This window comes from Schistocerca americana, chromosome 1 (assembly GCF_021461395.2).
Source record: "Schistocerca americana isolate TAMUIC-IGC-003095 chromosome 1, iqSchAmer2.1, whole genome shotgun sequence".
Lineage (NCBI taxonomy): Eukaryota > Metazoa > Arthropoda > Insecta > Orthoptera > Acrididae > Schistocerca > Schistocerca americana.
Window position 1 is genome coordinate 839,646,640 of NC_060119.1, and position 26,642 is coordinate 839,673,281.

General features: G+C 40.8%; 1 protein-coding gene across 1 annotated transcript in view; it reads left to right on the top strand.

Moving 5' to 3' along the window:
- Positions 1-25,833, top strand: part of LOC124594571 (zinc metalloproteinase nas-14-like) — an 83,676-nt gene extending 57,843 nt beyond the window's left edge. The window contains exons 3-5 of the mRNA XM_047132945.1: positions 13,647-13,949; positions 20,033-20,166; positions 25,660-25,833. Coding sequence (XP_046988901.1) covers positions 13,647-13,949; positions 20,033-20,166; positions 25,660-25,833 — 611 coding nt within the window. The remainder of the gene's footprint in view (positions 1-13,646; positions 13,950-20,032; positions 20,167-25,659) is intronic.
- Positions 25,834-26,642: the final 809 nt, after the last annotated feature.

The following is a 26,642-nucleotide window of genomic DNA, read 5'->3' on the forward strand; positions in this document are numbered from 1 at the left end:
TCAAGACGCCTTTGAATTACGGCGGCAACAGAGTTCAACCACGTTAAGTCCCTGTCTTACACCCTTTTTAATCCGAGCACTTCGTTCTTACATTTCACTCTTGTTGTTCCCTCTTGGCCCTTGCATATATTGTATATTACCCATGTTTCCCTATAGCTTACCCCTATTTTTCTCAGAATTTCGAACATCTTGCAACACTTGGCATTGTCGAACGCTTCTTCCAAATCGATAAATCCCTTGAATGTGTTGATTTTTCTTTATTCTTGTTTCCATTATCAGCCACAACGTTTTCTTTTCCATTCTTCTGTGTATTATTCTTAAGAGCAACTTGGATGCATGAGCTGTTGAGATGACTGATCTATAATTCTCGCACTTGATAGTGTATCTCCAACTCATATATTCTACACACCAATGTGAATACTCGTTTTGTAGCCACTTCCCTCAATGACTTCAGAAATTCTAATAGAATGTTATCAATCTCTAATGCCTTATTTGATCTTAAGTCTTCCGAAGCTCTTTTAAATTCTCTCTTTTAAATTCAGATTCTAATGCTGGATCATCTATCTCCTCTATGTCGACTCTTGTTTCTTCTTCTATCACGTTATCAGACAGGTCTTTCCCCCTCACAGAGGCCTCTCTTTCCACCTATCGGTTTTCTCCTCTGCCTTTGACAATGGAATTCGCACTGCTCTCTTAATGTTACCATCCTGCTTTTAATTTCGCCTAAGGTTGTTTTGACATTTCTACACGGCGAGGCAGTCCTTCCCACAATCATTTCTTTTTCGATTTCTTCACATTTTTCACGCAGCCATTTCGTCTTAGCTTCCCTGCACTTCCTGTTTATTTCATTCCTCAGCGACTTGTAATTCTGTATTCTGGTGGAATGGCGACGATGTGGTGCATTACGAATTGCCTCCACGAGGTGCACCCATCACTACTGACATTCATTGTCAACAAATGAGACATCTTGCAGACGCAATTCAAGAACAACGACCAGGTAAAGGTCCGCCCGCGTTTTGCTATACTAACAAAAAAACACTACACTAGAGTTGGATTGGGAAGTCTCTCCGTACCCACCTTATTCGCCCGATCTTGCGCTCCCAGATTTCACCTTTTCCGCTCTCTATTGAACAACCTTCAAGGAACTCCATTTCCCGATGAAAATGCGTTCCGAATATGGCTCGACGAATTCTTCGTGATTTCTACACTCGTGAAATAGAGAAGTTACCCCAGCTTTGGCAGAGTGTTGTGAATAATGGAGGACGATACACTCGTGTTACTGATGGCTAAAGACTCTGTTATGTGTGTCTATTGTGTTTCTTAAAATTAAGGGAAAAGCTGTGAACTTGCGCACCAACCCAAAAAATGCACTTGTTCTGCAGTTTTACTAATTGGTGGAAACAGTTTTTAAAGTCGTCGGAAGTTTTAATGCGTAGAACATTCAGTGACGTTTGTTTCACCTGAAAACCTGCCTTGTAGATCCCTTTACGTTCTGGAGAACAGGAGAACTTCGCAGTGCTCTTGATCTGATGAATGTGGATGAAGCCTCATTTTGTTTGCTGCGAAACGACACCTGATACGCAACGCCATGTGACCCGAAGCATTGTCTTGGTGAAGGAGACAGACGTTGATTGTAATAGTGTACACTGCTTGCCTTGTAGTACCTTATATGCTGATTTTAGCAGATGATCGTTTCGAACTCTGCCTTTCAAGCTGAAAAAACCATCATTGTTTTCACTTTGGTTCTCGCCTTTTTACTTTCTTTGTTCGTGATAATGACGAAAAAGGTTCCCAGTCGTACGTCTGACGAGGGAGAGCACAAAAAACAGAACTTGGGTTTAGCGTGTTAAATTGTCATGTCCTCAACTGCAAAATCTCCCGTCACGCGAAACAGCGTTTGAAAAAACGTGCAAACACTTTAACCTAACTAATACTGCCACACAGACGACGACTGGTCAACAGACTCAAAGCAGTGTGTAGTAGAGGCACTTAGCTGGAGAACCCGTTAATAATGCCCCTCCACTCATAGGAAAACAATTCTCGTTAAGTTTGGCTCCCTGTTCTTGTTTCATCCCACAAACAGCTCCATTCTTTCAAGTATCTGGCGTAGTGACCTGCTGTGGCGTCCTTCCATTTCACATATGTTGATTTATTGATATCTGGGTACGCAATGTAGAATTTATCGTGACGGTATAATTAGCTGCAAGTAGTTTTGTCTCTATTCTTGAAGGGCATGTGTTATAGTTGTTATGTCAACCTTACTGGTTACGATTGCATTGTGTTTAAAAGTTTATAAACAGGAGTTTTCCTCAGAAATTCCATTTCAGCATTATCTTTATTGATTTCATATGGTCCATGCTAACCCAGATGGTTACTCTTATAAAAATTGAGATGTTAAGCTTTTTCAGTTTTGGATTTTATTGTTTTTGAGAAGTTCACTGATGATTCTGGGTGTTGTATTGTAGTTTTTCCTTTATGTGGTATATTTGAGTACTTTTATAAGACAGTTTGTTGCATAATTGTTTAAAATAATTAATTTCCTCTGTTATCAAATTTTATATTCAACACTTGTCCATTGAATGCTATTGCTGTAGTTTTTTATGTTTAAGATTTACCATATTTTGTTTACTTTTTGGCTGAAATATTTAAATGGTGAGTAGAGTATTGCATCTTTAGTAACAGCAAAGCGAACCTGCCTGTCGTATCGTATTTATACCTTAAACTTGAGTGTTGATATAAACTGTTAATTTCCATTCTCACACAACAGAATTGATTTGTATGTCAAACAGATGTAATGATCATGTAACCTAACCGTGCTCCAAAATTAATTGAATTCAATTTAGTAAATTCTGCTCATTTCATTCAGATCATATTTTTCCGGATAATTTATATACAGAGTATATAAAAGCAAAGGACTTGGAAGAGCAGTTGAACGGAATGGACAGTGTCTTGAAAGGAGGATATAAGATGAACATCAGCAAAAGCAAAATGAGGATAATGGAATGCAGTCGAATTAAGTCGGGTGATGCTGAGGGAATTAAATTAGGAAATGAGACACTTAAAGTAGTAAAGGAGTTTTGCTACTGGGGGAGCAAAATAACTGATGATGGTCGAAGTACAGAGGATATAAAATGTAGACTGGCAATGGCAAGGAAAGCGTTTCTGAAGAAGAGAAATTTGTTAACATCGAGTATTGATTCAAGCGTCAGGAAGTCGTTTCTGAAAGTATTTGTATGGAGTGTAGCCATGTATGGAAGTGAAACATGGACGATAAATAGTTTAGTCAAGAAGAGAATAGATGCTTTCGAAATGTGGTGCTACAGAAGAATGCTGAAGATTAGGTGGGTAGATCACATAACTAATGAGGAGGCATTGAATAGAATTGGGGAGAAGATGAGTTTGTGGCACAACTTGACTAGAAGAAGGGATCGGTTGGTAGGACATGTTCTGAGGCATCAAGGGATCACCAATTTGGTACTGGAGGGCAGCGTGGGGGGTAAAAATCGTAGAGGGAGACCAAGAGATGAATACACTAAGCAGATTCAGAAGGATGTAGGCTGCAGTAGGTACTGGGAGATTAAGAAGCTTGCACAGGATAGAGTAGCATGGAGAGCTGCATCAAACCAGTCTCAGGACTGAAGACCCCAACAACAACAACTTATAAAATGATTAGACGTTTCGCCAGGTCCTAAAATTGCAGTAAGTCGTTTTCTGTCTTCGCGATCAGTGTTTTCTTATAATAGATTATCACGGTCAGTGTTTCTTTATTAAATTCTTTATGCTTTTTACTTAAAACTTTTAGAGTAAAACAGACCTCTCTTTTCGAAAACCATTTTCTTCTTTACTTACCATTTTCGTTGCGAATTTTGTGTGTGGAAAAAGCTACGTCTGGTATTTTCATAGATTTACAGATTTCCTTTTTCAAAAAATTGGAATAACTATAGCTTTTTCCATGATGTAAGTGAATCTCCTCCTGCATATATATTATTTAGCAACAAGGGCATACCGAAAAAAGAGTGGTGCGGGAGGAATACCACTTACCTGCTCCAATTGCATCCCCGCATTCCCCCCCCCAAAAAAAAAAAAAAGGTATTCTTCCCAGAGCGAGCTCGCACCACGCTCCGCCACACAAATAGACGTACCGGAGTTATTCGCCGGGAAATTTCTAAACCATTTCGCCGTTCGCCGCTATTGTTCTTGTAACAGAAAATGCCAGGTGGCTATGGGTTATTAAAGATTTCAGGGATGTTGTACCTTCAGTTTGTGGTGTTTTATTTCGTGTTGTCAGACAATGCAAAAAAAACTATTAAATATGTGACTGCATAAATATTCTCCTATGTCTGAGTGTTACGTACCAATCTCATACAAAAAATATTCCGTCTCGGTTAAGTGCATCGTAAGTAGTAGTTACCAGTAGCAAAGTGGTAGCATTAGTATAATTGGTGACTAATAGTCTCTGCTTTTTTCAATAGTTTTCAGTCTGATTTTCTAAGAAAAACTAAAATGGCATATTTGTATTGGTGGAACATGCACAACTACTATGTGTAATGGTCAGGATTAATACATCCACTACAGTTGTACAGTCATTTACCTACATCTACGTGATTACTCTGCAATTCACAGTTAGGTGCGTGGCAGAGGGTTAATCGAACCAGCTCCAAGCTATTTCTCTGCGGTTCCACTCTTTAAAAGCGCGCGGGAAAAACGAGCACTGGAGGGGAGTACGTACGTCGTATACCTACAGTGTTAAATTTGCAATATTTATGACCCATTATCTCAGATCCTTCGAGAGATAGGATCTGAAATTTTTAGGAAGTATAGTTTCACTCATTTTCTGACTACTGAACCAGGATCAGAATGTACAGACAAATAATTGGTTAGTTAAGCTTTTTCAAAAATTATCTTAAAATTTTTTTTGAAAAAAGTCCCCTGTTCCTTCTCTAAGTAAAAACTTTTACAAGTAGAGATGTTTTGATGGTTCAGCAGGGGCGGTATACTAAGAGGTAACATTGTGTAAAATATGACATATGTATCTGTAATAGTTCCTGAGATAATGGGTCAAATATTTTTTTGAAAAATGTTATTTCCGGGAAATCAAGTTTAAATATTTTATTTGATATTATCTTACATATGGAGCCATGCCAGCACCTAGAAACAGCCAGGCCCATTATCAGCATTATCTGGATCGCATACTTGATCATCCTTCAAACCTAGAAGCTCCCTTCTTTTCCTGCCTCTTGCTTTTTTAGTCATTTCCTCTGCTGCACGCTGCGCTTTCATGATCCTGAGTCGATCCATTGGGTGGAAGGCTTGCAGTGTGTTGGCTCCTGGAGTGATACCAGGTTGTTCCAGTACCCTAATTCTTCCCTTATTTCCATCATTAAACGTTGTCACAGCATCGAAACCCCCAAGCATAGAGTTTTCATGCCTACAAAGACATTTTTTGGTACGTGTCCAAATGACACTATTGAAAGACATTTGGAAAGAAGATCAGGATGAGCTAACTCTCTATATATTGGCTTAATTACTGCCATCACTGCAGATGGCATGGTGTTTTTGTGCCTAAATTGTTCCTCCGTACCCGCTGCCTGAGCTCTGCAGGACTTGCACCATGAATAAGCACCAGGTGGGCAAAGACCATGTATAGGCGTATCATCAGTGGATGATTTGTGGAAGAATGTAGTCCGCACTGCTCTTTTCATTCCTTGTAGGTCATTTGTGTTGTTCCTTATTGCTATTCCATAATATTGCTGGAGTTCATCAATGTTTTTGTCTGTAAATCTTCTTTAACCATTTAGAGTCTTTGCATCCGATAACTTCTCTTTCACTTTGGTCTGCTTCAGTTTTCGAAGGCGTTTTCCCATCCGTTTTTAAACGTGGCCCACACATTCAATCTTCAAAATATACTTTTCACCATAAGGTTGGCTTTCCACGGCTGATTTGAAGGCCTTCGAATCACCATCCCCCAAGACTCAGTGTAGCACACACCTCTTTCCTGCTGTGAGCGTCTGAACAACTGCAGCAGCCTCCATACCCCCACTGGTTCCCTCATAATTCCTGGCACAATTTGTTTTATGACTTTCACTTGTTTCATAGTCAACTGATTTACACTGATGGCAGTATTTAGTTAGCGCTTCGATGTCTAAAATTTTACCTGTGTCTACACAAGTGACAGTTGCAACTGCATTTTTAGATGTGTGGCCTCTCTTCCGCCATGTACCACCAACTGCCACATAAGTCTGTCTTGCTAACTCTACTGCTTCTTTAACAGCGGCCTGCATAGAAGCAACAGCAACAGATTTGACACATTCACCAATTACTTCTGTGTAGTTATTTGATCTGGTTGGTGGGTTTCACAAGTTCAGTCTCGCACATAATACTTGAGCTGCAGTCAATCTTTTACGTATGCATCTAATTCCATACAAGAATCTAACAGTGCTCTCAAACAAGTCATTCTTGCGCCTTTGAGAAGTCCAAAATGACGCAGAGAGCCTGCAGACTTGGAACTGAGTAAGTTTGTTAGCTAGTCCAGTCCTTGCAGATGTTTCCTCAAAGATGCTAATTTGCCCACCACAAACCTTACACGATACAGCATCTTGTAAAACTTATCCTAACACACTCAAATCTAATAAAAGATAACCTAAACTATTTACATGCTCCCCCTTGTCAATAAATAAGTCATCATGGTTTCCCAGTTTCCTCCTCCATGTACTAGTAGGTGTGTCCTTTTTGTGTGTCTGTGAAACATCTGTTTCAGGATCAGCTCTGTATTCAGATCCAGTAGTGTGCTGATTTCCACGGAAACGTCGCTTCTTAAAAGAACTCTTTCTTTTCGTCATGTTGAAAAGAGGTAGAAGAACGTGTAATAGCACACCAGACCACTATGTTTACAGTTCAACACTTATAAAACACTACACCCACAAAGTAAATCCACAAGATGCATGTGCAATATTGTCATTTCTGTTTACACAGTGCATCCAACCTCTTAACATGAATTCAAGGAATAAATAGCTGAAAGTCACAGGCTTGTAGATGGAATAGTTCCAGAGATAGCAAGTCAATGCAGAAAGACCAGATGCTTTTACATTTGCACTATTAACTTTGAAATGATAAAAACTATATTTCCAATAGGAATTAATCGACATACGTATTCCCCTTAAATCTTTCCGTGCGAGCTCTGATTTCTCTTATTTTATCATGGCGCGATCATTTCTCGCTAAATAGGTGCGAGCCAACAGAATATTTTCGGATTCGGAGGAGAAAGGTGGTGTCGGCCGCTGTGGCCGAGCGGTTCTAGGCGCTTCCGTCCGGTACCGCGCTGCTGCTACAGTCGCAGGTTCGAATCCTGCCTCGGGAATGGATGTGTGTGATGTCCTTAGGTTAGTTAGGTTTAAGTAGTTCTAAATCTAGGAGACTGATGACCTCAGATGGTAAGTCCCATAGTGCTTAGAGCCATTTTGAGAAAGTTGGTGATGAAATTTCACGACAACATTCTGCCGCAACGAAAAACGCCTTTGTTTTAATGACTGCCACCCTAATTCACGCATCATGTCCGTTACACTCTCTCCCCTGTTTCGCGATAATACAAAACGAGCTGCCCTTCTTTGGACTTTTTCGATATCCTCCGTCAGTCCCATCTGGTGCAGATCTCGCAAAGCAAAACATTACTCCAGAAGAGGGCCGACGAGCGTGGTTTAGGCAGTCTCCAGTAGATGTGTTGCATTTTATAAGTGTTCTACCAATAAATCGCAGTCTTTAGTTTGCTTTACCCACAACATTATCTATGTTATCGTTCCAATTTAAGTTATTCGTACTTGAAATCTCTAAGTATTTGGTTGAATTTACAGCCTTTAGATTTGTGTGATTTATCGTGTAACCGAAATTTAGCGGATTTCTTTTAGTACTCATGTGGAGAACTTCGCACTTTTCGTTATTTAGAGTCAATTGCCACTTTTTGCACCATACAGACATCGTGTCTAAATCATTTTGCAGTTGGTTTTGATCATCTGATAACTTTACAAGACGGTAAATGACAGCATCATCTGCAAACAATCTAAGAGGGCTACTTAGATTGCCTCCTATGTCGTTAATATAGATCAGGAACAATAGAGGGCCTATAACACTTCCTTGTTTAACGCCGGACATTACTCTTGTTTTACTCGATGACTTTCCGTCAGTTAATACGAAATGTAACCTACCTGACAGGAACTCACGAATCCAGTCGCACAACTGTGACGATACTCCATTGGCATGCAATTTGATTAGAAGACGAACGGTGTCGCAAGCCTTCTGGAAAACGTTAAAATACCGAATCAATATGACAACCCCTATCAATAGCACTCAGTACTTCGTGAGAATAGAAAGCTATTTGTATTTCGCAAGAACGATTTTTCCTGAATCCGTGCTGACTATTTATCAATAAATCTTTTTCTTCGAGATAATTCATTATGTTCGAACACAGAATATGTCCCAAAACACTACTGCAAATCGACGTTAGTGATATGGGTTAATAATTCAGCGGATTGCTCCTGTTTCCTTTCTTGGATACTGGTGTAACTTGTGCAACTTTCCAGTCCTCAGGTCGCTTGTATATCTTTTTTAGATGTGTAACTATTCTGTCAGCATACTCTGAAAGGAATCTGACTTCTATGCAGTCTGGACCGGAAGTCATGCCTTTATTAACTGATCTAAGCTGCTTCACTACACTGAGGAAATCTACTTCTAAGTTACTCATGTTGTCAGTCGTTCTAGATTCGAATTCTGGAATATTTACTTCGCCTTCTTTGGTGAACGAGTTTCAAAAAACCGTGTTTAGTTACTCCGATTTAGTGGCACTGTCATCAGTGACATAACCATTGTTATCGCACCTGAAGGTATTGATTGCGTCTTGCCACTGGTGTACTTTACATATGACCAGAATCTCTGGGTTTTCTGCCTGATTTCGAAACAAACTCTGTTGTGGAAACTGTTAGAAGCATCTCGCACTGACGTTCGCGCTAAATTTCGAGTTTATTGACTGAAGTCTGTAAACTACTAGATCTCAGGGAGTGTATCTATAAATAGTAAGTTGAAGCGTCCGTGAAAGCTAACTTACAAGGCAACACATCTGCCGTACATGGCTCATCAGATTGAAAACATTTGGGTACACCTGAAGATGTGGCAGAGTCCCTGAATAACTGTACAACTGCAAGCGGATGTTTTAATCGTGAACAAACTTCACACTGATGAAATAAATTGCAACACCAGGAAGGAGTTGTGCGACGTAAGCGAAGTTGGTAGGCATGTTCCTATAACTGAAAGATGATGTGTATTGAAATTTCGCACTACCCGCGTAAGAATGGTTCTAGTCGCGCCACTATGAGGATACAAATCAGGTATGCTACAAAATACAGGATGTAACGGTCGTGAGAGCAAGTTACCTTTGAGATTGGACGTGGGAGTCAATGTCAGTCAAGAATGCCTTTAAGGCGACATAGACACTATTACCAGAACCTCACTGACTTTGAAGGAGGTCGTGTAATAGCGCTACGAGAAGCTGGATGTTCCCTCTGAGATACTGCAGAAACACTTGCAGGAATGCAGCCACTGCAAATGACTGCTTGCAGCGGTGGTCACGAGAATGTACGGTCGCAAGAAGACCGGGCTCCGGACGGCCACGTGGCGCTACCGATGGGGAAGATCATCGTGTTCGGTGTAAGTTTCTGTTGCATCATACTGCATCTGCAGCGGCAGCTTGAGTAATAGTTGGCACCACAGTGACACAATGAACTGATACAAATTGGTTGCTTCAACGACAGTTCCAAGCCAGACGCCCTGTAACATGCATTCCACTGACCCCAAACTACAGCCATTTGCGACTTCTGTGGTGTCAAGCGAGAGCTCATTGAAAGGCGGGATGGAGGTCTGTTGTGTTTTCTGATGAAAGCTGATTCTGCCTTGGTGCCAGTGATGGCCGTATGTTGGTTAGCAGGAGGCCCGTTGAGGGTCTGCAATCAACCTGTCTGTGTGCTGGACACACCCAGAGTCATGGAGCGGGGTGCGATTTCGTATAATAGTAGGAGCTTATGGCCATCCCACGTACCTCGACTACGAATTTCCTCGAGCTGTTTTGCTACCAATAATGAACAGCAAAAGAATGGTAAATCTACATTTCTAGATTTAGAGAAAGTTTTGGACAATGTTGACTGGAATACTCTCTTTCAAATTCTGAAGGTGGCAGGGGTAAAGTACAGGGACCGAAAGGCTATTTACAATTTGTGTAGAAACCAGGTGGCAGTTATAAGAGTCGAGGGACATGAGAGAGAGGCAGTGGTTGGGAAGGGAGTGAGACAGGGTTGTAGCCTCTCCCTGATGTTATTCAATCTGTATACTGAGGAAGCACTAAAGGAAACAAAAGAAAAATTCGGAGTAGGTATTAAAATCCATGGAGAAGAAATAAAAACTTTGAGGTTCGCCGATGACATTGTAATTCTGTCAGAGACAGCAAAGAACTTGGAAGAGCAGTAAAACGGAATGGACATTGTCCATTCCGGAGGATATAGGATGAACATCAACAAAAGCAAAACGGGGATAATGGAATGTAGTCGAATTAAGTCGGGTGATGCTGAGGGAATTAGATTAGGAAATGAGACACTTAAAGTAGTAAAGGAGTTTTGCTATTAGGGGAGCAAAATAACTGATGATGGTCGAAGTACAGAGGATATAAAATGTAGACTGGCAATGGCAAGGAAAGCATTTCTGATGAAGAGAAATTTGTTAACATCGAGTATAGATTTAGGTGTCAGGAAGTCGTTTTGAAAGTATTTGTGTGGAGTGTAGCCATGTATGAAAGTGAAACATGGACGATATATAGTTTGGACAAGAAGAGAATACAAGCTTTCGAAATGTGGTGCTACAGAAGAACGCTGAAGATTCGATGGGTAGATCATATAACTAATGAGGAGTATTGAATAGAATCGGGGAGGGGATTGTGGACAACTTGACTAGAAGAAGGGATCGGTTGGTAGGACATGTTCTGAGGCATCAAGGGATCACCAATTTAGTATTGGAGGGCAGCGTGGAGGGTAAAAATCCTAGAGGGAGACCAAGAGATGAATAGGCTAAGCAGATTCAGAAGAATGTAGGTTGCAGTAGGTATTGGGAGATGAAGAAGCTTGCACAGGATAGAGTAGCATGAAGAGCTGCATCAAACCAGTCTCAGGACTGAAGACCACAACAACAACAACAATGAACAGCATTCCAGAGAGTATTTTCCAGCAGGATAACGCTCTCTCATATGCCGCTATCGTAGCGCAATATGCTCTACAGAGTGTCGGCATGTTGCCTTGGCCTGCACGATGACCACATATGTCTGCACATATGGGACACCATCGGACGACAAGTCCAGCGTCATCACAACCAGCATTAACTGTCCGTGTACTGACCGAACAAGTGCAACAGGCGTGGAACTCCATCTAGCAAACTGACATCCGGCACCTGTACAACACAACGCATGCACGGCACGTTTACGTGTTTGCGTACAACGTTCTGGCTGTTACATCGGTTATTACTGTACCAGCACTTCACATTTGAATGACTTATCTCGCGCGTAAATTAACGTGTGATCTTGCCATGTTAATCACTTAAATGTGTCACCTAGACAAATGTATTACCGAAATTTCATTACTCTGTTTTTTGGTGTCACGATTTTTTTTTCGTCAGTGTAAATCTCTTCCGCTCCTTCCTCAGTATAGATATTGGGTACGCTCCAGTTTAACTGTCTAAGGATTTAAATATTTCTAACTTTAGGCTGCCCATATTTCATCTTGTGGCTGTTATCATCTACATCTACATATACATGGATACTCTGCACCTCACATTTAAGTGCCTGGCAGAGGGTTCATGGAACCACCTTCACTATTCTCTATTATTCCAATCTCGTATAGCGCGCCTAAAGAATGAACACCTATATCTTTCCGTACGAGCTCTGATTTCCCTTATTTTATCTTGGTGACCGTTTCTCCCTATGTAGGTCGGTGTCAACAAAATATTTTCGCATTCGGAGGAGAAAGTTGGTGATTGGAATTTCGTGAGAAGATTCCGTCGCAACGAAAAACGCCTTTCTTTCAATGATTTCCAGCCCAAATCCTGCATCATTTCTGTGACACTCTCTCCCATATTTCGCGATAATACAAAACGTGCTGCCTTTCTTTGAACTTTTTCGATGTACTCCGTGAGTCCTATCTGGTAAGGATCCCACGCCGCGCAGCAGTATTGTAAAAGGGGACGGACAAGCGTAGTGTAGGCAGTCTCTTTAGTAGGTCTGTTAAATTTTCTAAGTGTCCTGCCAATAAAACGCAGCCTTTTGTTAGCCTTCCCCACAACATTTTCTATGTGTTCTTTCCAATTTCAGTTGTTCGTAAGTGTAATACTAGGTGAAACTTCCTGGCAGATTAAAACTGTGTGCCCGACCGAGACTCGAACTCGGGACCTTTGCCTTTCGCGGGCAAGTGCTCTCCCAACTGAGCTACCGAAGCACGACTCACGCGCGGTACTCACAGCTTTACTTCTGCCAGTACCTCGTCTCCTACCTTCCAAACTTTCTCATTCTGGAAACATCCCCCAGGCTGTGGCTAAGCCATGTCTCCGCAATATCATTTCTTTCAGGAGTGCTAGTTCTGCAAGGTTCGCAGGAGAGCTTCTGTAAAGTTTGGAAGGTAGGAGACGAGGTACTGGCAGAAGTAAAGCTGTGAGTACCGGGCGTGAGTCGTGCTTCGGTAGCTCAGTTGGTAGAGCACTTGCCCGCGAAAGGCAAAGGTCCAGAGTTCGAGTCTCGGTCGGGCACACAGTTTTAATCTGCCAGGAAGTTTCATATCAGCGCACACTCCGCTGCAGAGTGAAAATCTCATTCTGGAAACATCCCCAGGCTGTGGCTAAGCCATGTCTCCGCAATATCATTTCTTTCAGGAGTGCTAGTTCTGCAAGGTTCGCAGGAGAGCTTCTGTAAAGTTTGGAAGGTAGGAGACGAGGTATTGGCAGAAGTAAAGCTGTGAGTACCGGGCGTGAGTCATGCTTCGGTAGCTCAGTTGGTAGAGCACTTGCCCGCGAAAGGCAAAGGTCCCGAGTTCGAGTCACGGTCGGGCACACAGTTTTAATCTGCCAGGAAGTTTCATATCAGCACACACTCCGCTGCAGAGTGAAAATCTCATTCTGTAATACTAGGTATTTAGTTGAATTTACGACTTTTAGATTAGACTGATTTATCGTGTAACCGAAGTTTAACGAGTTCCTTTTAGCACTCATGTGGATGACCTCACACTTTTCGTTATTGAGGGTCAACTGATACATTCGCACCATTCAGATATTTTTTTAAAATCGTTTTGCAGTTTGTTTTGATCTTCTGATGACTTTATTAGTCGATAAACGACAGCGTCATTTGCAAACAACCGAAGACGGCTGCTCAGATTGTCTCCCAAATCGTTTATGTAGGTAAGGAACAGCAAAGGGCCTATAACACTACTTTGGGGAACGCCTGAAATCATGGGGAATATCGTTACTGTTTGTATGCAGCACTGTAATCAATCACTACATTCAAAGATCTTAACTTTCTAGAATGTCTACTATTACAAAAAATTAATAAGTTCTGTTTTATTATTATTATATTACAGCGCAAGAAGAAAGAAGTCGAATTCGCAGTGCCTTAAAAGAAATCAACGACAGTACCTGCGTAGTCATTCGCGAATTTCAAAAAGGTGATGAGGACTTCGTTAAAATAAAAGGAAATGCTACAGGCTGCTGGTCTTACATAGGACGGAAACGTGGTGGGCAGGTAGTCAACCTGCAAGCTCCTGCGTGTCTCCGCAAGGGTACTGTCATCCACGAGTTTCTTCACGTCCTTGGATTCCACCATCAGCATAGCTCGCACGACCGCGACTCCTTCATAGACATACACTGGGAAAATATTAGACCAGGTGAGAAAGGATACACCTCGTATGGTGTGAAAATGTAGTAAAACCTAATTGGTGAATAAGACAGCGGCGTGCTAAACCCGATCACGAATCAGGAACAACATATAACGAAAACGGAACGTGTCTCACAGTGATTGTAATCGCAAGCTTCACCCTGCTACTTATTCGATAAAATTTAGTAAGCGACCACAGCGTTCCAACATACACCGAGGTGACAACAGCCGCGGGATACCTCCTACTGTCGTGTCGGAACTGCTTTTGCCTAGCATAGTGCAGCAGGTCGACGTGGCATGGACTCAACAACTCCCTGGAAGTCTCCTGCAGAAATAATGAGCCATGCTGCTTCTATAGTTGTCCACAATTGCGAAGCTGTTGCCAGTGCAGGATTTTGTGCACGAACAGACCTCTCGATTATGTCCCGTAAATGTTCAATAGAATTCACGTCGGGAGAAGAGGACGGCCAAACCATTCGCTCGAATTGTCCAGTATGTTCTTCAAACCGACCGCAAACAATGTGACCCGGTGATAATGGCACATTGTCATCTATGTAAACACAGCCCATATCATGATGGAACCACCCACCACCAGCTTGACAACTTGAGTCCCATGCTTCGTGGGACCTTCAACACACTCACACACTACCACCAGTTCTTAGCAACTGAAATCGGGACTCACCTGACCAGCCCACTGTTTCCAATCCAACCAACATGGTCACGAGCCTTAGGAGTGGCGATGTCGTGCTGCTAGCAAAGACACACGCGTCGGTTGTCTGCTGCCATGGCCCATTAACGCCTTATTTCGCCGTACTGTCCTAGCAAATACGTTCGTCGTACGTCCCACATTGATTTCTGTTATTATTTCACTCACTGTTGCTTGTCTGTTAGCACTGACAACTCTACGCAAACGCCACTGCTCTAGGTCTTTGGGGGAAGGCCGTCTGCCACTGCGTTGTCCGTGGTGAGAGATAATGCCTGAAATTTGCCATTCTCGGCACGCTCTTGACTCTGTTGATCTCGGAATATTGGATTCCCTAACGATTTCAGAAATGGAATGACCCAAGCGTCTAGCTCCAACTACCGTTCTGCTTTCAAATTCTGTTTAATTCCCGTCGTGCGGCCATATTCACGCGGGAAACCTTTTCACATCAATCACCTGGGTACAAATGACAACTCTACCAATGCACTGTCCTTTTATACTTTGTGTACGCGACACTGCCTCCATCTGTATATGTGCATACCATTATCCCATGACATTTGTCACTTTGGTGTAGGTCAGCATGTTGTGTAGGAAAGAAACACCGTACCTTGTGTTCCAGAATACATGCATAGAGAGGAGCTGTATATACGATGTGTGTTTATAATGGATTAAAGTGCAGCTACTCACAAAGGTCTGTAGTTATCGTATGGTAGCGTTACTTGGTGCTAAAGAGGTCCAAAGCTCACAAGATTCTCACCACAGTAAAATAAATAATAATGTTACCATATTTAACCAAAATGTTGGTGGATTAAAGAAAAAAGTAGATTCTCACAAAAGTAAAGTAAAAAATAATGTTACCATTTTTCACCAAAATATTCCGGGATTGAAGAATAAAGTAGATGAGCTCCTGGTTTGTTTAAATGACATTGTATCTGATAATGTAATAGATATACTATGCCTTTCTGATATGGAAAAGGTAAATATGAGTGGTTATAAACTAGCTGCACATATGAGTAGAGAGAATAAGTTATCACTGCGTAGAAAGCTTAGATACAAAAAAGGTTTGTCTAGAGCAACATATAGAAGCATGTGCCTGTCAACTTAAACTGAAGGAGGGCTCTTTTATAATTGTAACAGTATATAGGTCCCCTTCAGGAAACTTTCATTTATTCCTGGAAAACTCGGATGCCTTGTTGTGCTATCTGTCAGATAGGGGAAAGCAAATTATTATTTGTGGGGACTTCAATGTTGACTCACTGAAAGAGTGTAATAGGAAGAGTGACCTGGAAGTCTTGCTGGGTTCTTTCAATTTGACATCTGTCATTAATTTTCCTACACGGGTAGTTAAGGACAGCAGCACATTGATAGATAACACTGTTATAGACCAAGATAGGTTTAAAAACATAAATTCTTGTCCTGTTGAGGTTGGGCTTTCTGCTCATGATGCGAGAAAAGCTCATCAAAAATCTTGGGATAATGATCACACTGAAATATCTATGTGGTAGACAAGAGATGGCTTATAAACTCCTGAAACAACAAACAGGAGAAAGACTCTGAGCGATTACATGTAATAGACGAAGAAGCTGTGATAAAACACTATCGGAGATTACGGGTAGAAAACAATGACAAAATTGAACTAAAAAATAGACCAGGAAAAGGAACAGGCTGATGAAATATATCAGGGAGACAACATTTCGTAACAGGAGACACAAGGAGCATTAAAGCAGATGAAGAACAGAAAACCACCAGTACCCTATAACATCAATGCAGAACTTATAAAATATGGAGATTTAATATTAGAACTGAGGCTATTGCATTTATTAAATGAATGTTGGAAACTGAAGATGATACCTGACTCCAAGAGAGTGGCAGAAGTAATATTACTCTACAAATAAGGAGCTAGACATGCTTGTGACAACTACAAAAAAATAAGTCTGCTGAACATTGGCTATAAATTATATGCAAGAATAATAGATGACAGACTGAAAAGGATAACTGAACGCCCTCTTATTGGAGAAACAGAATGGTTTTAGAAAAGAAAGATCATGCAGTGACAGTATTACAATAGTGCGGCAGATAATCGAAAAGAGACGAGAAAATAATTTGGAAACTCATATTGCATTTGTCGATCATGAAAAAGTCTTCGACAGAGCTTATAGGTATATGCTATGGAATGTACCAGAATGACGAGCTTGTCCGAAATGCTTAATACAAGTGATAAAAAGGTTGTATTTAAAAAACAAAATTTTAATTAATACAGCAAAGAAAGAAAAGGACCAATTTTAAAGGAAAGTAGAAGAGTGTTTTCTGAGAGGTCAAATAAGGAATTCTGAAATAAGGACAGAACTGAAACTTTCCTGGCAGATTAAAACTGTGTGCCGGACCGAGACTCGAACTCGGGACCTTTGCCAGTCGCGGGCAAGTGCTCTACCATCTGAGCTACCCAAGCACGACTCACGCCCCTGTAAGAACGGGGCGTGAGTCGTGCGTGGGTAGCTCAGATGGTACAGCACTTGCCCGCGACAGGCAAAGGTCCCGAGTTCGAGTCTCGGTCCAGCACACAGTTTTAATCTGCCAGGAAAGTTTTATATCAGCGCATAATCCGCTGCAGAGTGAAAATCATATTCTGGAAGGAGAGAATTAAATATATTCTGCACGAATGAAGGAATAGAAAACGAGATGAAAAATGGTAGAAGCATGCTGAAAGACTGTGGACAGAAAGAGACATGAGACTGTAGGAGAGAGAGATCTAGGAAGAGCGAGGGAAAGATGGCTATAAGTCAACTCTTTGAAGTGAAGAAGAAGAAGAAGAAGAAGAAGAAGAAGATAAGCTACCAATCGAGATTGCCACAAAACTCACTGTCGCAATATGAATGTGACAGACTAAAAGCATCGCCCTTCGTTTATAATTTTTTGAAAAAATTCTGTGAAACCCTAGGTAACCATTAGATTGAAGATTGTGGATGAACTGAGGACAGAAGGTGCAGGGAGCCCATGTGCGCACTTCCTGAGCCAAGCAGCTTTCTTCGTTCCGTACAACTCCCCCATCTCAGGCGAGTCGACTCTGGATAGTCTATAGACATCCCTGATCTCTGAAGCCGATCAACAAGTGACAATCGAAAAATGGCGTAACACTACCAGATTCTAGCAGTTTTCTCCCTCTAACAAGGACCACTGCAAGTCTGTCAAAGAACTGTTTCTGTTTTTATAGGTTATGTCTGGTTTTATAGGATGACGCTGCCTAATGCCCGAAAAGATTTTATTCAAGTTGACAATGACCACGCCACATAAGCCTATCCACTTATGTTAGGTAGTGTTTTATGAGATATTTCTCGTATACTAAAAAAAGAATTGGCCAGGTGCGAATAAGGCTCGCGCTCCGAGGGTTCCGTACAAATTTAATTATGCATAAAGACAGTTCATCTATCCCGGGAACGGAGAATCTCGACGATTTTTTGCATGCTATCGACACTGATACTGGCAAGATAACGGGCCCGGGGAAACCAAGACTTTCGAGAATGTCTTAAGTTTGAAGTCGGATAGCAAAAGAGAAAAAGTATATATTTCTTTGTATAATTGAAAACTAACAGTTTTCTGTTTTTTTTTTTTTCATTTACTTATACTGTGAAACCTTGCTCCTTGCCAAATTTCATGATTATAGGTCATCCTATAGGTTTTAATGAGTGAGTTTGCGAGTATCAAAATATGTGATATAAATGACTGCATTGACTTTGGAGCTTACATTATTACACCGCCAAGGAACTATAGACCTTAGTATGTGATATAGATTGCAACTGGAGACGCCTACCCGGTCTTGAGGAAAAGGGATATTAATAGACGGACGGACATACAGGTAATCGGATAACAAAACACAAATTTTTTCCCATGATATAATTTAAGATTCACAACTTCAGGATTTTTCTCGTTACTTCTACTGTGAAACTTTGCTTCTTGCCAAATTTCATGATCTAGTTCAATGGAAGTACCCTGTAAGTTTTGATGAGAATTTTCGCCTATAAAACTATGTGACTTAAGTGTCTCCATCTTTTGATTGGATTTACTTAGAAGCTTCAATTTTTTGAACCGCCAAGGGATTGTAGACGTTGATGTGAGACATAAATTTAAACTTTATACGTCCACTCGTTCCTGAGAAAAATGGTTTTAACAGTGGAAGAGACAAATAGACAGACAGGCGAACAACAAAATGATGCTGTAAGAGTTTGGTAATTTGAACCAACAAGTTCCTTGTGTGTTAGAAGGAACTTGCTCCTCTTTTTGCAGCAAACTGTCGTAGATTGGTATGTGAACGAACTAGATCGGTCGAACCACTGCACACAACTACAGGTCTGTATCACTGACGCCAGTTGTAGAATTTTGGTACACGATTTATTCGCGCGTACTATGCTCTTTTTGTAGTCAGAAAATCTCCTCCTGTAGAATTCTTGAACTCTTTAACTAAATCCGTCCAGTTTACCACTTCGTCAGCTGCTTTAAAATGCTATTATTATGTTAGTTATAAGTCTTCACACCAATCAGGTATTAATTAATGGTGCAAGATTAGTGATAACTCATTTAGGCAAGTACATCATCACTGCCAAATTCACTGATTCCGATAAAACTGTGCTACCACCACGCATTAAACTCATGGCATTGATCTACCGTGCCTTTTCAAACGATAAGAAAACAGCTCCAAATGAAAGTGGCTTTCGCTATGACCATTAATAGCACGAGGGCAGGCGCTCAAAGGGCAAGATTGCACTTATCAGAATCTTTTCTTTTTTTCGCATGGCTTTTTCACGAGCTGCACAGTTATTGATATTTGTATTTGCGCTGAAGAAACATGATAATGTTATAACTTTCAACATTGTTTTCAAAGAAGTTTTGTAAAATAAAGAAGTTTTTTTAAAAAAAGAAAAATAGTATGACCAAGACAATATCTTTCTTTTATAAGTTTTACAATTAAACATATTGTATATAATGATACCGATTTTTTACAGTGAGACTAACATCTGTTACCCCTGTTCAAAATACAACACCTTTTATGAATAAATACTTGCATTTACTTATTTCTTCATTACTATATTCCCTACCGGTGGGACAGAGTGGGCATTATTCTCACACGTCAACTAGTATCCACAAAAGATTTCTGTGGAAAAGGATGCACATCTGTCTGAAAGTAAATCAATGCCAATAAAGATTCACAGAGTTTAGGTGAGAGCTAAGAGAATTGTCCTTCAGTAATGCAAGGGATATTTTGCAAAGCAATAAAATATTCATTTACTTGTCTCCCTTAGACTGCTTGCACGAGATGTTTTAGTATGTCACCTGTTGCAATAGAAATGACTTTTCTTAAGATTTAAAAAATATCTTTCTGGTTCTTTTCTGAACAGGTCACGAAAACAATTTTAAGAAATACAATGAGACGATCGTAACGGATTATGGAATCGGTTACGACTACAATAGCGTAATGCATTACAGCAAGAGAGCATTCTCGAAAAATCGTGAGCCTACAATTGTACCAAAAGTAAGTATTATCAAACTATGCTTACAAAACTCCTAAACGCAGCATAAAAGTTACTAATAGACGGCTATGCGAACATGCATACCAATTTTTTCAGTAAACTAATATGAAATGTTTCGATCAGGGAACAATCGAAATTAGCTGGTAACTCTGATTCAACTATAATGATGAAACTCTGTCACTCTTTTACAAGTAGCTTGCATTTGACAGTACAAAAAAATCTTTTTCTGTACATGTGATAACCATATATTTCTCACAAAGGAGACTACAGCTCAGAAAGCTAGTTTTTTGACACGTGTCAGTTTTTGTGTTCCTGCCTCTCTCTCCATCATTGATCTTTTTTTTTCCTTTTTCTTCTTTTTTTGTTGGGACGGCGTTATTGTCTCTTTTTCTTGTGTTGTCTAGTAGCCTGAAAATTTTGAAATTTTTATCTTGATTCTATCATGAACTTCGACACCAGGAGACCAGTACAATGTCAGACAAAATTTAGATTCTTCTACATACCATCTTTTGTTCTTGAAACGCCCTGAAGTCAGTACTTTTTTCGGAAGAACCCACTTTGACTGTTAAATATCACACCACTGCAACTTTTTTATGTTCAAAATGTCTGGGCCTTGAAGAGATCATCTATTTGACACTTCATTTACTTACTCACGCTGGTCAGTTTGAATCCCAATTGTCCGTTTCCCTCTTTTTGTTTGTCTCTGAAAATTCGGACAAGAATCCATAGCGTAATTTTCTTTCAAATCACTCATTCAGTTATTCTTAATTCATCACTTTTGGTGTTAAATCTATCACTAATCTCATTCCTGCTACTCCTCATTACTTTCGTCTTTCTTCAGTTTACTCTCAATCCATCTAATGCACTCATCGACTGTTCATGCCATTCAACATGTCTTGTAATTCTTCCTCACTTTTATTGAGGATAGAAATGCCATCAGCGAATCTTATCCTTGATATCCTTTCACCGTGAGTTTTAATCCCACTCCTGGATTTTTCTTTTATTACCGTGACTGTTTTTCAATGTATCGGCTGAACAATAGGAGCGAAAGACGCCATCCCTGACTTCTCCTATTGTTCCCTCTTGATTCTTGTACATATTGTATATTACTCGTCTTCTCTCAGCATTTCGGACATGTTGCACCATTTTACACTGTCGAACACTTTTTCCGGGATGACAAATCTTATCAACGTGTCTTGATTTTTCTTATGTCTCGCTTCCATTATCAACCTCATCGTCGAAACTGCTCCTCTGGTGCCCTTACCTTTCCGAAAGCCAAACTGATCCTCATCTAACAGATTCTCAGTTTCCTTTTCCATTCTTCTGTTTACTGTTCTCGTGAGCAACTTGGATGCATGAGTCGTTAAGCTGATTGTGCGATAGTTCTCGCACTTATCTCCCCTTGCTATCTTTGAGATAGTGTGGATGCTATTTTGCCGAGTAATGATATGTCTCCAGTCTCAAAAATTCTACACGCTAACTTGAATAGCCCTTTAGTTGCCACTTCCCCTGATGATTTTAAAAATTCCTAAGGTATGTTGCCTGTCCCTCCAGCTTTACTTGATTGCAAATCTTCCAAAACTCTGTTAAAGTCTGGCTCTAATACTGAATTCCCCATGTCTTCCATATTGACTGCAATTTCTTATTTCATCACATCAGCAGACAAGTCCTCTGGCGCGTAGATATCTTCAATTTACTCATTCCGTGTATTCGCTCCTCCTCTGTGTTTAACTATGGATTCACGTGGCATTCTTAATGTTGCAGCTCTTGTTCTTAATGTTATCGAAGGCTGTTTGGACTTTTCTATCTGCTTTTCTGTATGCTGAGTCACTTTTTCCGACGACCATTACGTTTCCAGTTTCTTCACGTTTTTGCATTTTTCCCACAGCATTTCGCCTTGGCTTCTCAGCACTTTTTCATTCCCAAATAACATATATTGCTTTACTGTTGTCTTCCATTGCTTTGTCGTTCCACTAAACATTTTTGTATATCCTTCTTTCGTCGATTAACTGAAGCAGCCGGCGGGTGTGGCCGAGCGGTTCTAGGCGCTTCAGTCTGGAACCGCGCGACCGCGACGGTCGCAGGTTCGAATCCTGCCTCGGGCATGGATGTGTGTGATGTCCTTAGGTTAGTTAGGTTTAAGTAGTTCTGAGTTCTAGGGGACTGATGACCTCAGATGTTAAGTCCCATAGTACTCAGAGCCATTTGAACCATTTTTGAACTGAAGTATTTCTTCCGTTAACCAAAATTTCTTTGCAGCTACCTTCCTTGTACCTATCTCTGTCAGTTCAACGTTTTGTGACAACCGTTTTTAGAGATGTCCTTTCTTCTTCATCTGAACTATCTACTATGGTGTTCATTATCGCAATATTTATAGTCTTAGAGAACTTCAAACGTACGTCGCTAATCCTCAACTCTTCAGTATCCCACGTCTTTCCACATTGATTCTTCTGGACGAATCTCTTAAACTTCAGTCTATTCTTCATTACTAAATTCGTTGTGATCCGAGTCTATATCTGCTTATAGTTACGCCCTTTCACGAGCTCCATTGGACCCATGAATGCCCACGTGAATGTTCCCCAGAGCAGAATATCTGTCGGATATAATCCAAGTGGAATCGACCGTGTCTTCGCTACTACAAACAAAATTTTTGCAGAACTCCTCTCTCATTCCTACTTCCGAGCCGGTAATCTCCTCTGTCTCGGTCCTCCATTCTTTTTCCCACTACTGCATTCCAATTCCCATAATAATTGGATTATATTCTCCTCATATATATTGAATCACACGTTTAATAAGCTCGTATACTTCCGCTACTTCTTCATCTTCTGCTTGTGACGTCGGCATGTATACCTGAACTGCATACGTTGGCGTTGCATTGCCATCGATTCTGATGAGAACAAGCCTATCACTGAACTGTTCATAGTACCTCATTATCTGCCCTACTTTCCTATTCCTAACGAACAGTACTCCAGTTATACCAATTTCTGCTGCTATTGATATTACTCTATATTCTTTTTACCAGAAATCGTTATCTTGTTCCCATATTATTTCGCTAACCCACATTGTACCTAGAGCGAGCGTTTTCACTTCACTTCACTTGTTTTCTTGGTTCCCTAGCACGTTCAAACTTCTGATGTCCTGCACTCTGTCTCGTACAATGTTATGCTTTCGTTTGTTACTGAATCTTTTTCTCGTGGTCTCTCCCCCTTCACATTCTCCTCCCGGAGATACGAATGAGGGACTAATCAATAATCTTTTGTCAAAGGAGAGATCATCATTACACTTTTAAATTACCGGCCACATTTCCTATCGATAAACATTATGTGTCTTTCATATAGTGGTTTGCATTGCCTTCTGCACCCACGTGGTTGATTCTCCTGCCTTATAGGTAGATAATTTCTTTTCGTTTTCCACTTGCTAAGGAAAATTTTATCTAAAATTTAGCTCTTGTACAGAATGGTCAACACATGCGACTTATTTATATTAGCTTACCTCAAGGTAGTTAGTTCTTCAAAATTATCGTTTCCAAGAAACCTGCAAATACGTTCTTCCGCCTGCAAACAAAATGGCATTGTGACCAGCTCAAGGGTAATGCATGTATTTGTAGCTTCATTCACTAACGGCAGCACTACGCAAGAACACGCTGCAGTAGAACTACATGTCGAGTGTTGACCCGAGTTGCAGACTTTAAGAATAAAAAGTTACAGTGGGCTGTTGTCACCTAGTAGTATCTAAGCCACAAAGTTGCCCACTTTTGTAGTAACAGATCCGTCTACGCCAGTGACATAATCTTTTATTTCTTTCTTACAGAGCGTGCATTTGTTGTGTGTTTGGAATGTTCCGTTATTAATGTAAGCAAAAGAGAAAATAGGGAGGATATAGCCCAACAAATAGATTTATGGAGAAGTGTATGCTCAGAGTCCATAAGCGAATCATAACTTTGCTGTGCCAGAATTTCGGCTCAACATACATAACTTTGGTGTACCAGAATTTCCGCTCAATATACACAAATTATGACCATCTACCCAATAGCCGGTATGTCCACTTTTCGCACAGATAACAGCGGCGGCGAACCGTGGCATGAAAGCAATGAAGCCTTGGTAGGTCGCTGGAGGAAGTTGGCACCACATTTGCACGCAGAAGTCACCTGATTTCGGTAAATTTCGAGGAGGGGGGCGATGACCTCTGGCGTCAGGGTCAGTCACATCCCAGACTTGTCGATCGGGCTCAGATCTGGCGTATCGGAGCGCTAGCCCATCAACTGGAACTCGCCATTGTCTTGCTGTAACGAGTCCATCACACTCCTGGCTTGTGACATGGCGCATTATCTTGCTGAAAAATGTCACTGCCGTCGGGAAACATGATCGTCATGAAGTGGTGTACGTGGTCCGCAACCGGTGAGCGATACTACTTGGTCGTCATGGTCCCTTTCACGCGGTCCATTGGACCCATGGATGCCCACGTGAATGTTCCCCAGAGCATAATGGAGCCGCCGCCAACTTGTCTCTGTCCCACAGGACAGGTGCCAAGGAGCTGTTCCCCTACATGACGGCGGATTCGCGCCCTCCCATCGGCATGACGATGAAGGTGTGGCAATTTATCAGATCATGTGACGCTCTGACACTGCGACAACGTCCAGTGCTGATTCTCACGTGCCCATTTGAGGCATAGCGTCGATGTCGTGGTGTTAACATTGGCACACGCATGGATCGTCGGCTGCGGAGGCCCATCGCTAGGAGTGTTCGGAGTACTGTGTGTTCAGACACACTTGTACTCTGCCCAGCGTTAAAGTGTGATATCAGTTCCGCCACAGTTCGCTCAAGACCACCTACATGACTGAGAGTTCTGAAGAAAATTTATTTAATAAGGGTTTTCGAGAAGCCAGAGAACAACTGGGTTCGCTGCCTAGCCTACGACGTCCGACATCTGAACGAGGGGTGGCCGCCCATCCACACGACTTCTGTATGTGGTTTCACCTTGGTTTCGCCTTGAGCTGAACACACTCACCACAGCGCTCCTCGAACACACGACGTGCAGTTTCCGAAATGCTAGTGCCGCGCCTTCAGGCCAATCTGCCCTCAGTCAAACTCAGATAGATCGCGCCTTTCCCATTCTACACACGGACAGGACGCTCTCTGATAATACGTGCACCGTCGTTATGTCTCACTAACAGCCGTTCCTCGCCAGCTAAAGCTGCTATCGCCTGGACGGGTTTATATCGATAGTAGGTCGGTGGCTATAATGTAATGGCGGATCAGTATATAGTAGGAATCATTCTTCCACTCCGCTGTACTGACTTGATGCATTCGTCCTTTTATGCAACAATGAATTGGTCCAGTCTTATGCAGGTCACAAACATGAATCAATATCAAATTAGAGACATTTTTGTCTCTAAAAACAGTTGTAAATTATGTAATAATTTTTCTTACTCACAAAAGTCAGAGTTATGCGAAACAATAACTGTCGTTCTAATAACCACAGATTTTTGTTGACAGGACAAAAATGCTACCATTGGTCAACGGAAAGGGCTTAGTGAGAAGGATATCAAGAAACTTAAAAAGACGTACAAGTGTAGTGAAAATATTCCAGTTATTAATACAGTTCCATCTGGTGACTCCAAATGCTGTAATAAAAATATAGTCTCCGGTACAAATAAAAATGATGGATAAACATTTTTTTTTTTTTTTTTTTTTTTTTTTTTTTTGGGTTCAGCTAGAGTCTAATAACTACTTAAGGTAACTTCAATATTTGAGTGAGGCAGAGATCACAAATCATTAGTACATGCTAGTTGTAGAAGTTTCTATCATGGCTCATTTTATATATACCAGTACTTCAATGTGTGCATGTGTTTGCGTGGTAGTGTGTGTGTGTGTGTGCTGTGTGTGTGTGTGTGTGTGTGTGTGTGTGTGTGTGTGTGTGTGTTGTTGACAAACGTGTGTACAATATGATTTTTGTAAAAACTGGCGTATGAGATTACATATAACTACTAATGATTTGTTATAGAGGGGAAAATTAATTTAGAACCAGTGATACAGTTAAGCTTATATAATATTTATTTTCATTAGTTAGTTGACTACGTTGTTGATGGTTGTTGTTATAAAATTTTGATGTCATGAATCCACAGTTTAGTATTCTTCAAAGAAAATGAGCCAAGTGATAGCTTTTGGAAGTTGTGTGTTACTGCAAGCGTCTTCATAATTACTTAAAATAACGCAGGCTAGGCATACTGTCTTAAGGAAAAACACTAAAGATAATTTACTTAAAATGAGCTTCTGCAATTGTCAGATATTAGAATAAAATAGAAACATATATTTTCCTCAGACATCAAAATGTTAAGTTCATTGTTTGAAGTTTGTTTGATATTCTTTGTATTTAATAAATTACTTATTTATTCTGATTTTATCAATTGTAACCATGTATCGCACTCTTTTCTGTAATATCATATAATGTATTGCATATTATCAATAAAGACATGAAA